The 15,317-nt window shown below is 32.5% G+C and overlaps 1 protein-coding gene across 2 annotated transcripts; it reads left to right on the forward strand.

The window, feature by feature from the left end:
• The first annotated feature begins 4,025 nt into the window (after positions 1-4,025).
• Positions 4,026-12,094, forward strand: LOC102591409 (filament-like plant protein 4). 2 transcript variants are annotated; one of them, XM_006341968.2, is made up of 6 exons: positions 4,026-4,242; positions 5,732-5,863; positions 6,426-6,651; positions 6,737-9,188; positions 9,996-10,035; positions 11,274-12,094. In XM_006341968.2, exons 2-6 carry the CDS (start codon positions 5,738-5,740, stop codon positions 11,709-11,711), a joined length of 3,282 nt encoding a protein of 1,093 aa, XP_006342030.1. In that variant the 5' UTR covers positions 4,026-4,242; positions 5,732-5,737; the 3' UTR covers positions 11,712-12,094. The 2 variants fall into 2 exon arrangements, with proteins under 2 accessions (XP_006342030.1, XP_015161904.1); XM_015306418.1 differs by lacking the exon at positions 4,026-4,242 and adding an exon at positions 5,014-5,066.
• Positions 12,095-15,317: the final 3,223 nt, after the last annotated feature.

Below are 15,317 nucleotides of genomic sequence, written 5' to 3' on the forward strand. Positions count from 1 at the left end.
CACGTGGACACATTACTATTTATAATTTTGCATTATTTTTTATGTCCACGTGGGCAAATATATATGTTTAAAATACGGTATTAAATAGTCTAGGGAGGTAATAGGTCATTATGAAAGTTTAGTATCACAACAACAAATCCGACCAAAGTTGGGGTATTTTTCAGACCCTTATCCCTTTATTTTACTGACTAACTTTATTAATGATGATTTGAAATTGTAAATTTGATAAATACATTTTCATTTTTACTTATCATTTTCAGTAGACCAATATAATTTATTTTCGTCATATATTAATAACTATTTATTCTCAAAATTATTTTTCAAGCCTTAAATGTAAATACCACTTAATACATATATTATGATAAAAATCACTATTTTTTATCGTTCGTACAAAATTCAAAATATACAAGTAAAAGTGAACGGAGATGTATATATAATTCATGGACCAAAATAAAAGCTTAAAAAAAGCACCACATCAACATGTACATCTTTTTTCCATAGAAGATCAATTTGCACTCATGTGTACTGTATTCACTGCACATGTTTCGTTATTTTTATGCCTTTAACACTCTAATTTTTCTCAAGTGGTCGAAAGTGACTCTTTTAATTACTTGAAAACGACATATAGATCCTCTTTATTACTCCCTAGATTTCCTCAAATCTAATTTATACCCCCCAAAATAGTAATAATACTCCATTTTACACCCTTTTTTCTATTTATTTTAAATCATTTTTTCTATTTAAGATTGAAACCCATTGCTTATGAAAAAAATACATATGATGAGAAAAAGCAATGCTTAAACCACTATTAAGAATATGATTGAGGATCAATAAAGCAACCAACATTTAGTACTGTATTAATAATTTGTCTTGACAATTAAAGTTTTTTTTTTACTCTTTTCCGTTCACTTTTATTTGTCTGCTTTGGATTTTGTGTGTTTTTTAAGAAACGATAATTAATATGAGTATTTTATTATAATATTCAATGATTTGAAGAACAAGTAATTAATATTAAGAGTATAGAGGGAATTTATTTTTTCCTGATATATTAGTGACTAATAAAAATAAACGGAGGAAGTATATATGATAAAGCTTTAATAAGGTATTATAAACAAATTTAATTTATTGGTGCATTACACATTGGGTATTAATTCTTATGATTTAATTTGTTTCCTAATGTTTAAATGGACTCTTAATTAAGCAACTACCCAAAAAATCGTAAAGAGAAAAATACAACGTAATTAATAAGCTTTAATAAGGTATTATAAACAAATTTAATTTATTGGTGTATTACACATTGGGTATTAATTCGTGTGATTTAATTTGTTTCCTAATGTTTAAATGGACTCTTAATTAAGCAACTACCCCAAAAATCGTTAAGAGAAAGTTACAACGTAATTTAAAAGACAAAATACAATTTGGGCAGTAAATCAACATATATTTCGAGAGGAACTATATTTTAAAAATGTTATTACGGTAGTATTACTGTTTTACAACATAGTGAAATATTAATTAACATTAACTGTTATGGATTAATTAAATAATGGAGACTGTCAAATCATGTTTAGTGAGATTGCTTAATGACGAAATTATTTGATTACACTCTTTAATTACTACTGTAACACTTTTGACTTTTAATATTTGTAACTTAATATACGCGTTATACTGTTTGCAAATTAGACATGATTTTTTTATTTTTTATTTTAAAAAAGTCTCACCCTATCAACTTTTTAGTTGTAAACTTTGCATTAGGAATTTGAGATTTAAAAAGTATAAATCATGTTTTAATATAAGATATTAGAAAGGGTGTCAGTGAGACAGCGTAAGATGTTGAAATCAATAAATGGTGATTACTTCAAAGTCAAAATATTACAGAGAAGAACAATATTTTTCAATTTAAAATTCTATTCTCATAAATATTTTAATTAAATCAATTAGAAAAAAATTAGCAGTATTTTAACAGAGAATTTTTTTTAGGAAACTTCCTAGTGTTTCAATAAAAATATGTTTTTCATTACGATTTTCTTAGTGAGCTGATTTGATAGGAAACAAGTAAGAAAATTATTTTTATAAACATATATGTTCCATTGATTCATAGTGGAAAGTGAAAATCCCTCTAATTTTAATAATGAATGTAAAAATAATATTTTTGCCTCAACTTATTTATCGTAATTTTAAAATATAGTTATATCAAAATATCTGTCATTTTAAAAGTTTAAGATGATTTTTTTTTCTTTTTTTTCAAAAGTAATTATTTTTAAAGACAATAAACATTTAAATTATAAAGTAATGACATATAAATTAGTCAAAATCATTCTTAGATAATGTTTTTCAAAAAACTTGTAAAAAAAAGACATGACAAAAATTTTGAGATGAAGGGAATTATTGTACTTTTTTTTTTGGATTATGATAATAATGCACGTAGAGTTAAGTAGACTCTACCAAAAATTAAATATTCCACTACTATGGTAGTACTAGGAGAAACACAAAAGCAAAATTTCCCTTTCCCTAAGGAATTTATTTCAGTATTAATTAAGCTAAAGCTAGTTTATAGGCTCTAGCACCAGGTTTATAACACATGTACAAAGTCATAAATATAATTAAAGAATAAAGTTAGTTGAAAAAAGAATCCAATAAATGTGATATGATCCTGATATATACAATTGTGTATATATATATGTAGCTAAGAAACTTTATTTTAAAGAAGAAAAAAAAAAAAGGATAACATAGAAACAAGTACTATTCAAATGGTTTTAAACATTTGTTGTTTTAGGAAATGAAATACATAAATCTACTAATTAAACAAAATTTAGAATTTCATTTATATAATAGTGGAGTTTTGAGACAAGTAAAGAATGCAGTACAACAGATGACATTGTTCCTTTTTTAATTGAACATCTCGAATTTAAATTTTGGATATAATTTTTTTTATAGACAATGAAATACTATACAAAGCGAATTCAAATGAATCGATTTCTAATACAGATATTCAACCTCTAATAAAAAACCAAAAAAATATTGGATTGTTGAGTGGAAAAATAATAAAATAAAAATTATGGGCATGGTTGAAAGTAGGTATCTTTGAAAAAGAGGGGGTGGGGGGTGGGTGTGTAGACAGAGCACCCAAGTAATGAGCTGGACTGTGTGGACTACAGTTTGTGTCATTCTCTATTTATTTCTTACACCCAACCCCCACCTTGCTTCTCCCACAAGCCTACCTTAATTTTTTTTTTAATCTAAAATTATTTTATTAATTATTATAATATACTAATACAAAAAAATTATAAACAAGAATAAATTGTTCACATTAAGATGTTTAGGGGAAAAAGATCTTAATGTTTTACTATTTCAAGTTCTATTAAAAATCACATCTCTTCCTATAAAGATAGTGAGTAAGGTCTTCATATAGTTTATCCTCCTAAATACAAAATTACACTGAATGTATAATTATAATACTATAATATTTCAATCTGAAAAGATAAACGAAGCTTAAGAAATACTAATAACTTTTTATTGATATTTGATATTCACTATTTTTTCAGAAACAAATAAAGTCTTAACAACAATTTATAAAGAACATAGCATACACAATTTTATTTATACTTCATAAACATAGCTACATGTATTTACTAAAATCTTTCTTTGTATTGTTCAAATCCAAAACTTAAAATAAGATCGAGTAAGATTCTATTTATTCCATCACAATCCATCATCCTATTTAAATAAGTCAAAGATTTTACTTTCACCTATAATCTTTGAGGGTAAACTTGTCTTTTTCATATCACATCTCCCAGTAATAAAGTAATAATATTTAATATTTTAATTTACTTCTATCCAGATTATATACCTCAGACATAATATAACTAGAGATAATAATTTTATATATTTGCATTTATTTAACTTAATTTTTTTTATTAAAAATATTATTTTAATAAATAAAAACCTGAATATTTTTGGCTCTTTCCAACTTCTTGCCTTTTAAGTGACACCTAATGTTGAACATTTATATTTTTAACCCTCCCCATTCCCCCCCACTAACACCACCTTCTCCTCCGGCGATCTCATTTTCTCTCTCTAAAACTTTCTCTCTCTAAAAATTTTAGTAAAAAAGACTGAAACTTTATCTTTCAAGAGCTCAAATTATGAACTGGATCCTAAATATTTAGCTGAAATATCATCTGGGTCATAGTTATTTTTTTGTGTTCTTTACTAAAAAGTTGCAGCGAAGCTGCATTGTTAGCGGTGAGTAGATTTTTTTTTTCTTCCGTTACAGTTTTCTTTGAAGATGAGGATATGATGGTGTCAATGGGTGTTTAAAAAATTATTCTTTTTTTTTGTTGTTGTTCCCATTTAGCATGGATTTTTGTGATTGTTTTAATTTTGTTTTCATTTGAATTTTTTCCTCTTTTTTCTCCTCTTTTTTTGCTTCATGAACTTGTCATTTACCTCATTTTCTGTCGGTGGGGTTATCTCAATTTCAGTTTCAATCCTCATTTTTGGGGTTTCATTGGTTTTTTGTAGACAAATTTTAGTTCTTTTTTCCTTGTAAGTTCAGTAGCTCATTTGTTTCAAGATTTGATTTTTATGGTTTTTTTTAAAGTAATGAGAGATTGTAGTATGTCTACTTTTTTCAGGGTATGGGTTTTCTTGATGAATTTCTGAACTTTTTGCTGTTTTTGTGTAGTTGATTGTATTTGCTGAAAAGGGGTGTGATTGTTTTAATCTTGAGGTTTAATGTATACTGCTTCCAGCAAAAAAAAGATCATATTTTAGCAATGCCGATTGCTTTGTATAATGATTATTCTGGATTTGGTATTCATCTTGTTAAAATATGAAAATGTGTGATATTCATGTTTAGTTTTTATTGTTTATGGTGGTGTGTCATTATCTGTAACTACCACTTTTGCCTATTTTATGTCATCTATGGTCATTTTGTGCCCTATAATTGGCTTTGTTATGGAAATGCAATCATCAGTATTTGATCTGAATAAATATTCGTTAGTATATACATATCATTTTGATACTTCTCATTGAGCTTATGATTTTAGCTATTTGGAAGTTTTCAGGTGCCAGATTCTTGTATTTATGTGTTTTTTCCTTTATGTATGTTTGCTTGTACAAAATTTGATTACCTTCTCATCTCCCTCTACTCCTGTTTCTCTGTTTTCCTCCTTTTGTGCTTAATTCTTTGCCTAATTCTCGTCGCGTTGCAGTTACATACAAGTATATCCCCAGTTGTGGTGTTTGAAATGTTTTTCCATGATCCGAGGGTCTATTGGAAACAACCTCTCTACCTTCCAAGGTAGGGGTAAGGTCTGCGTACACACAACCCTCCTCAGAGCCCACTTGTGGGATTACACTGGGTATGTTGTTGTTGTTGTAAGGAGTTAATAGAGTTCCCTTCGTAAGTTAGTCTAAAATTTTCAGGTATAGCAACATTTCTAATGTGTTCTCTGAGCTAGTGGTGGGGGCATAATCACGTATATTGCTTCTTCTCAGTAAATTAGGATGACAATTTCTGGACATAGCATATATTTTTGTTGTGTTGTAGTTTTATGCATTATCTACCACCACTCGAAGCTTGAGGTCTAATGTGACTTCCTGTTGTATCTCCTGTCAAGTGTTGTGAACTTTTGATGCATTTTTTGTGCTTTTCAGTTATGAATATTCTCTTTTCCTTTCTTTTATAATTCATTAACTTAATTCAGTCGATATTTTCCTTGTCCAACAGTCTACAATGGATCGGAGGAGTTGGCCCTGGAAGAAGAAATCATCAGATAAGACAGCAAGTGAGAAACCTGTAGCTCTTACAGTGGAATCAGCATCTGCCCCTTCAGATTCAACTGAATCTAAGGTTGAACAGGTGAGTTAGTTGATATCTATATAATTAGAAAGAATTAAGTACAAGTCAATTTCCTTTTTTTTTTCCTTCTGCTTGCTCCTTGACTAGGAATTCCGTTTTCTTCTCATTCTTTGTGGTCACCATAGCTATTAGATTGTCTAGCCGGACTTCTTCACATCTTTTTCTTCAGACAATCTGTCAATATGTTTGCATCTACAACAAGGCTTTCATGTTGACCTTTAATCTACGAGGACTTGTCTAAAAAAATTGCTGCTTTATTTGGTCAATACTAGCAAAGAACTACTACATTTATCTAAATTCTGAGGCTGATAGCTTCAGGTTGAGATTTGATGGATGCTGGTCTTAAAATTAACCTGACAAATTATAAGTTCTAGTTTAGTTCTGAAATTTTGTTTGCTTCTCTAGTCTCTACATTACAATCTTATTGGTGCTAGAAAGAAGAAGAAATTTTTCAGTCTGGTAAATGAATCTCGAATTGTTTTGACAATTATGCATTGTGAGAAATCTTCATTCAATTTGTCTTGTCTTGGTGATTTATGTTTTGGTTTCCGTTGTATTTCAGAGTAAACAGGAAATCAAGAAACCGAAGTATGTGCAGATTTCTGTTGAATCTTATTCACATTTGACTGGACTGGAGGATCAAGTTAAGTCTCTCGAGGAACAAGTGAATGGCTTAGAGGATGAAGTCAAGGATTTGAATGAAAAGTTGTCTGCTGCGCAGTCAGAAATGACTAATAAGGAGAACCTGGTGAAACAGCACGCTAAAGTTGCTGAAGAAGCTGTCTCAGGTGATGTTCCTTATTGACTTGTGTTTTTCTTGCAATAAGTGTTCTGTAACTTAGTATTGAGTTTTATTGACATTTCTCTGGACAGGTTGGGAGAAGGCTGAGTCAGAAGCCGCAACACTGAAAAATCACCTGGAGTCCGTCACTCTTTTGAAGCTTACTGCCGAAGACAGGGCATCACATTTGGATGGTGCACTGAAGGAGTGCATGCGGCAGATACGTAATTTGAAAGAAGAGCATGAACAGAAACTGCATGATGTGATTCAGAATAAAGCCAAACAGTTTGACAAAATGAGGCATGAGTTTGAAGCAAAGATGGCTAACTTGGACCAACAGTTACTCAGGTCTGCAGCAGAAAATTCTGCACTCTCAAGGTCTTTGCAGGAGCGTTCTAGCATGGTGATACAGCTCAGTGAAGAAAAATCCCAAGCTGAAGCAGAAATAGAGATGTTGAAGAGCAATATCGAGTCATGTGAAAGGGAGATAAATTCTCTGAAATATGAACTCCATATTAACTCAAAGGAACTAGAAATTCGTAATGAGGAGAAAAATATGAGTGTACGGTCTGCCGAAGTTGCAAATAAACAACACCTGGAGGGAGTGAAGAAAATTGCAAAATTGGAAGCAGAGTGTCAGAGATTACGTGGTCTTGTCCGGAAGAAGTTGCCTGGGCCTGCAGCCTTGGCCCAAATGAAGCTTGAGGTTGAGAGTTTGGGTAGAGATTACGGGGACAGCCGTGTAAAGAAATCCCAAGGAAGGCCTTCTAGTCCACAGTTTTCCAGTTTGCCAGATTTTTCATTTGATAGTGTGCAGAAGTTCCATAAAGAGAATGAGCAATTAACGGAACGCCTTTTGGCAATGGAGGAGGAAACAAAGATGTTGAAAGAAGCTTTGGCACACCGGAACAGTGAATTACAAGCGTCTAGGAGTATTTGTGCAAAGACGTCCAGCAAGCTTCAGAGTTTGGAAGCACAGCTGCAAGCAAATGTTGAACAGAAAAGCCCACAAAAGTCCACCATTCGACGACAGCCGTCTGAGGGTTCCCTTAGCCATGAAGCAAATCATCTTCCAAGATTGGCTTCCATGTCTGAAGATGGAAATGACGATAATGTTAGTTGTGCTAGCTCTTGGACGACAGCATTAATGTCTGATCTCACCCATGTCAAAAAGGAAAAGAACTTTGACAGTCCACATAAATCTGAAAGTGCAAGCCACCTGGATCTCATGGATGACTTTTTGGAGATGGAGAAATTAGCTTATCAGTCCAGTGACACAAATGGAGCAGTTTCAAGTCCAGATATTCCAAATAATGCAAGACCCGAAACTACAAAAGTTGACACCTCCATGCATGTCACCACAAGCCCAGATTCTCAGCTGAAAGAACATAATGAGACAAGTGTATCAGGAGATCAAGCATCTCGCAACGAGGAAGTATCATCACAAAGTCATCAACCTCTTTCAGATACATCCATATCCATGAAGCTCCAATCAAGAATTTCAACTGTTTTGGAGTCTTTGTCAAAGGATGCTGACATTCAAAGAATTCAAGAGGATCTCAGAGAGATTGTGCAGGAAATGCGCAACGCCTTGATACCGCAATCAACTAAGAGCATTGTTGAGATAACTCTTTCCTCGAATACTGCTACTGAATCTCAGCCCTCTCTTGATGATGGCGAGGCAAACTTAGAAAAGGAAATTCCTGTCTCAGAAGATAGTAAGTCATGCAATGAGTCTATCCATGGTATTAGCAAAGAATTAGCAGATGCTATGTCTCAAATTCATGACTTTGTACTCTTTCTGGGCAAAGAAGCAAAGGCTATCCAGGGAACAGCTCCTGATGGAAGTGGAATCAATGAAAAATTAGATGATTTTTCGGCCACTTATGTTGAGGTAATAAGCAACAAGTTGAGTATGGTGAATTTTGTCCTTGATCTCTCCCATGTGCTGAGTAATGCGAGCCAACTACACTTCAATATACTTGGTTACAAGAATTCTGAAACAGAAATAAGTACTTCTGATTGCATAGACAAGGTTGCTTTACCAGAAAATAAAGATCTTCAGCACTCAGGAGAGGTATATGCAAATGGTTGCGCTCATTTTTCTGATTCTACTTCTGATCCAGACATTCCTCATGAAGGAAGTCTTGTTCCTACTTCAGAGTCAACATCAACCTCTTTGAAGTGCTCGTTGGAGGAGGTTGAACAATTGAAATTAGAGAAAGAAAATATGGCTCTTGATCTTGCTAGATACTCTGAGAACCTGGAGAGCACTAAATCCCAGTTGACTGAAACTGAGCAACTTCTTGCAGAGGTTAAGTCACAATTGGTATCTGCTCAAAAGGCAAACAGTTTGGCTGAAACTCAGCTCAAATGCATGGCAGAGTCATATAACTCACTTGAAACACGGACTGAGGAGTTGCAAACTGAAGTCAACCGTCTTCAGGCCAAGATAGAAAATCTTGATAATGAGCTTCAAGAGGAAAAGAAGAATCACCAGGATACTTTAGCTAGTTGCAAGGATCTCGAAGAGCAACTACAAAGGTTAGTCGTTTTAGTTCAACATTGGCCTGTAATTATAAAAAAATGACTGTCAGATCTTATAATCCAAATTTACTTTTTAAGTTATCACATTGTGCTTTTCCCTATGGAGTGATTTTTTTTTAGTGGGAAAGTAGCTACTGATATGTCAAATACTTGAAGTTTTCGTGTATCAATGAATTTTACTCAAACCCCCTAATATTTGGATGAAAAAGAATCAAGAGTTTTTTCTTTGACCATGGTTGTCTTATATTTTGAATTATTAACTTTTAGTACTTATTTTAGTTTTTATGTAGTTTCTTAAAATTTTATTTCAGAAGACTTGAAGATTATATGTCTGAATTCGCGTAGAAAATAAAGTTTTGTGAGTCTCATACTCCGGACCCACCCACATAAAATGAAACAGAAGGGTTAACATGAAAGGAAAAGGAAAAAAAAAATTGTTTCTATGTGATTTCATTAATTTATAGCTGATCCGTTGTCAGGGTCTCTTGTGAGTTTTCACCCTGATTAAGATTCTTCAGTTACTTGGGGTTTTCTGTCTATGTAAATCTTTCGGGAACAACCTCTTTACCTCTCACAAGGTAAGGGTAAGGTCTGCGTACACTCTACCCTCCCTAGGCCCCACCTCTGGCATTACATTGGGTATGTTGTTATTTGCTGTCTATATATTTATATAAAGGGTGTAGGACTAGACTGCTTGTTACTCACTTCTCTGTTCACCAGCATTCCTTGCAACTGATATGTCGATTTAAGATTACGTTAAGTGGCACTTAAACTGTATTTAATTCAATTTCCTGTTTGAATCAGGATGGAGAGTGCTGCTGATCTTGATGCCAAGACTAACCAGGTAGCTTTCTTGCACCCTAATAAGTGATTAATCTAATCCATTGTAGTTGTGTATTTGATGCAGTAGTTTACGGTACTAAATTTAGTCAGAAAAAGATTGTTCTTCTTGTTGGTTGTCCGAACTTTTGATCTAATTTCAGTTAACTCAATAAAAGACAATAGAATTAAGTGACAGTGATGCTATGCAGCAACTGAACTTTGAAATAGAATTTGCCTCTATAATTGGTGTTTAATCGTTGCTAGCAAATAGATTTTCTTTGTTTTGCTCCATTTCTCTAAGTTTTGTTTCAGTGATAGAAGTTCCAATGCATATGAAAAGATTTGCAAATTATACATTTATAATGTAAGCAAATGTTACAAAAATATGATATCTAGATGACTTTTGAGTCTCACTATGCGTTCAGAACTCAAAAAATCATGAATAACCTTGCATTGAAAGACTACTGCTAAATCAATTACTTGATCTCTTTTTATGGTGGATGCCATCATTTAAATAGTAAAAGAACAATTTTCTTTTATCTATGCATTGTCTAATTAGTGAACCTCAAATTAGATTGAAGACCACAATAACAAATTGACAAAGTTTTTAGTGAACTTGGAGTTTCGTAAGGTCTTTGTACAATTGAATCCAAACTTCCTAATTTCTGGTTTGCAGTCCACTCCCCTGAACCCCTCTATTGTCTTACTCCCTCCGTCCCAAAATAAGTGATGTTTTAGCTCATTTCACGCCCATTACGAAAAAACAGTAAATATGGGGTATAGTATACTCCATATTGTCTTACTCCCTCCGTCCCAAAATAAGTGATGTTTTAGCTCATTTCACGCCCATTACGAAAAAACAATAAATATGAGGTTAGTATACTAAGTTACGCCTATTTATTGGATGTTTCTTGAGAATGAGCACTATTGAGAAGAACTAGTTCTTTAATATAAGGGCTTTGTTGGAAATAAGTAGTACTATTTTTTTTTCTTGAATTCCTAAGGCGACACTTATTTTGTGACTTGGGGAGTATTTTAGTGAATAAACTTCACTTTCAGATTGCAAATTAGCTTATCAATGATAGATTAACCTATACCACATAAATTTCAGGTCTCACCAAACTTTTATGTTAATTCTATGAGTAACTGAAATAAGTTGGTATAAATGATTTGGTGTTAGGATCCTTTTGATAGCTCAATGACTGTCTGTTTCTATCTAAAGTGAGTGTCTAAAGAAGACAATCTGTTAATTTTCTCCAGGAGAAAGACTTAACAGCTGCAGCAGAGAAGCTAGCTGAGTGTCAAGAAACCATATTTCTTCTCGGGAAACAGTTGAACTCTTTGCGTCCTCAGACGGAGTTTATGGGGTCTCCATACATCGATAGAAGTTCAAAAGGGGAGGGCTTTCGGGAAGAATCCACAACCACTAGCATGAACATCCATGACAATGATCTAGCTGAGATGGACAGCGCCAGTTCCGTAAAAGCAACTTGTGAGTCCCCTGTGGATATATATAATGTGTCATACAGTCCCTCGGACACTGAAGTAAACAATCCATTGAGATCACCAATCAGCTTAAAGTCTCCTAAACACCGGTCTACTAAGTCTGGCTCTTCGTCATCTGCTGGCCCTACACCTGAAAAACAATCTCGTGGTTTCAGCCGATTCTTTTCTTCTAAGGGAAAGACCGGATCTTAGCGTGCAGCTTGCACCTTGCAGGCTTTGTATGCCATTAATAAAAGATTCGAAAGGCACAGACAGGTTGACTTGACTACTGTAGATAATGAGGTACACCTTGTCAATTTACTTCATTGCAACTCTTCATGAGGTATTTCACACTTTGGAAATACCCCTATTTTGGCCTTGTTTGAGGCTCATCAAAGGTTATACAAGAAAAATCATTTCTCTGGTTCATCATTAGCAGCTTTGTGTTTATTTTCATTTTTTTTAATTGTGTAGTGAAGTTGTTAAAATGTTTGTACACATTAGCTCCTTGAAATTACACAATGAAGAAGCCATTTTGTATGTTTTTCTAGTATGAAAAGATGTTGTGATTACTATAAAATAATAGTTGTACTGTATGACAATGACTGTATATGTGGAAATGGCTTTGCTTCTCCTCACCAGCTAAATGGAGTCTCTGATTTAAGGGCTATAATGTAGAATATGTGCGGGATGCGATTCTTAATAGTTCACCATCACCATCACGGTTGGGGGAAGCAACTCTTTTTGGTGTCAAAAGTTCTAGCGTTTCTGTTTGAATTTAAGTTATATGAGACTTAAAGCATTCTTTACTACAAGTTTCAACTATTTTTATTTGAAGTTATACTTGATCAAAACCATAACAGATAAATATGCAATTTTTTATGGAAAAATTACCTAAATACACAAGTTATTTTATCATATTCTCTATTACAAAAATCCCCTACTCTCTTTTATTTTCTGAGACATCACTTTACACGATGTAGTGGTCAGATACATCATCGACTGTTTGTCTGGAAATGGGCCACAAACCAAACGGACAACGACTCGTACTCTTTTTTCTGGACTGTGACACTTTTTGTCTATCTATGGGCTCTTAAGTCAAGGCTTTGATTTAGACTTGGACCATCACATATTTGTCTCTACTAAGGCTTTGATTTGGACTTTATCATGATTTAAGCCCGTCAAATTAAGAAACTAATTAGGCCCTTTTAGCCATGAGGTGTTTGAAGTTACATATGCCTCAAGGGCATGTTTGCTTGAAGTTTTAGATAAAAATAATTGAATTTTAGTTAGTCACATTTATGGGGTGAAATTCAGAATGAATGACAACCATATGTGTCTGAATTAAAAACGGTTGAATTTCATCATGTGCTACAAGTTCAGTCAAAAACGATTAAACTTTAGCTATATATATGTGTGTGTGTAAATTTTAGCCACATGCAACTTCATATGTCTATTATGAATCAATTCTAACTATCATATTTAAGAGACAAATCCTATTTGATATGAAATTGATGGATTTTGTGTCTTCTTATAAAAAGACACATCTACTAACTTTATAGTAACTATTTTCACGTCAACTATACAAAATTAGAGATTGATTGGAACCAAAGAGAGATACCTTAAGCTTCTTTGTTTTTCCTTTGTTATTTGTAGATCTCTCAATCAATCAACTTCACTTAGTAAAGTAGTTGCATCTGTTTAAGTGATTAATCATTTATATTTACAAGCAAATAATATTGAAAGATTTGTTAATTAAAGATACTAATTATGCACTTCTTTTTTGTAATCACCAAAGTAATTAATATCCACCACTTAATTATTGTTAAGTGATGCATTCTTGCTTTCCCATAGTTCTTACTTACATTTATACCAAATTGGGCTCAGAGTTAAAAGGTTATGTATGAATTCAGCTAAACATAATAGCTTTAGTCTAAATTTTATATTTGCACTAAGAAATTCATTAAGCATATACAAAAATTAAATAAAGAATTAATTCAATAGTTAACACGATCAAGATGTCTCTGTCCTAAAATTTAGAATTCATCAAGTTTAAATCTTCGTCCCGCAACCCACTCAAAACAATGTTCAAGTTCTTCAAACTCATGTGTCAGCTATTCATCAGTCGCAAATTACTTGACTTTCTTACTATGATTTAATAACGTTAATAACCTCATTCAATCTTTTTCGTCTGTCGTATGTGTTTTGTCTCATGTTTGAATGCAACAAAACTATATAACAAAATTGAAAGGTACATATATGTTATTGTCACCTACCCTCCCAACATTAAGACCTTTGCTAAGTACTATCGAACGTTAAAAAACTTTAGAGAAGACTATGAAGCCACTTAGGTGTTGCTTCGAGTACTCCAACACACACGCATCCAATTTAAACATAGGGCCGGAGCCAAGATTTAATGTTTATAAGTTCAGGACTTTTGCCCTTTTACATTATTAGGTCATAAATTCATTAATTTGTATACATTCTTAAGGTAAAATATAAACTTTGGATCAAAGTTATACAGGTTCGACTGATCAATTTGTATCTCGAAGGCAAGCTCCGCTTCTGGTTGAGATTAAGTTTTCGTCTTGTTAAAATTTATATACTAGTAGAAAATGCAAAGAATCTATACTTTCAATTAATAAATTAATTTTCATAAACATTGGATTAAAATTGACTTAAATATAGCGATATCGATAATAAGGACCAATACAACAAAATCTAACTTACTTATGACTGAGGCATGTGATTGTTGTTGTTGTACATACATCTTCCTATCTCGAGTAATAGTTCTAGCTTCAAGCTAGTCACCTTAATTAATTATTTAAAGCGGAAACTTAGCATATTTGACCATTTTCCCTTGTAGAAAGGTTCACGTGTAGGACATGTGGCATCACCCGATGCTTTTAGAGACTAAACTCCTGGCGTTAGTTAATACGCTCAAACCTAACTCATTTTTATAACGATAAAACTACGTCTGACTCCAATTATTATTAGTATTATAGGGCAAATTTGACTCTTTTTCCTTTAGAAACATAACATTATTTAAAGTGGTATAAATAAAAGAGTCAAGTTTATAGGTCTAGATATGTTGTATCAATCAATCACTATGACAATATTTGTATATATTGTTTAGCATCCAAAAAAAACAAAAGAAGGAAAAATTGAAGCAAATTTGTGGGATATATAACAAGTGAAAAGGTGAAAGTAATAGAAGTCAACAAATACAGTATGAAAGCTAATTAGTGGCTACCAAGACTTTACACATTTGTATGTTTCAAATTGAGTTGGACATGATGGCAACATAAATACAGTAATTTATATATTTATATAAAATAGAAACAAGAATTAATTGAAGATATTACCATAATAAGAAAGATGAAAAAGATATGCATTAAAGATTTGGAATTAACTTGAAAAAGATAAATTGCATTCTTGAACAAATTAATAATGACGGAGTTGGAATTTTCACTGAGGGAGTTTAATTAAAATATGAAGAGCTAAACATATAAAAAAGTCTAAGGAAGTTCAACATTTACTATATATAAACGAGAGTTCATGTAGAACCAAATATAAATACATGGGGCACACAAGTCACGTCCAAATTTGTTAGAATGTATAGTCCTGTTGAGTCTAACATTGTTGGGAATATGTGTATTACGTGTCTATTTATATGGTCTTGAATAATTTTTCCTTCTCGTGAACTAGTTTTTGGAGGTTGAGTTTGATCTAAGATAGAGGCGGAGCTAGAATTTGTAATTTATGAATAATACATGACACCTTCCACGCAAAAAAAAAAGACCGATCTATACACTTTGG

Source organism: Solanum tuberosum, unplaced genomic scaffold, assembly GCF_000226075.1.
Source record: "Solanum tuberosum cultivar DM 1-3 516 R44 unplaced genomic scaffold, SolTub_3.0 scf00032, whole genome shotgun sequence".
Taxonomy (NCBI): domain Eukaryota; kingdom Viridiplantae; phylum Streptophyta; class Magnoliopsida; order Solanales; family Solanaceae; genus Solanum; species Solanum tuberosum.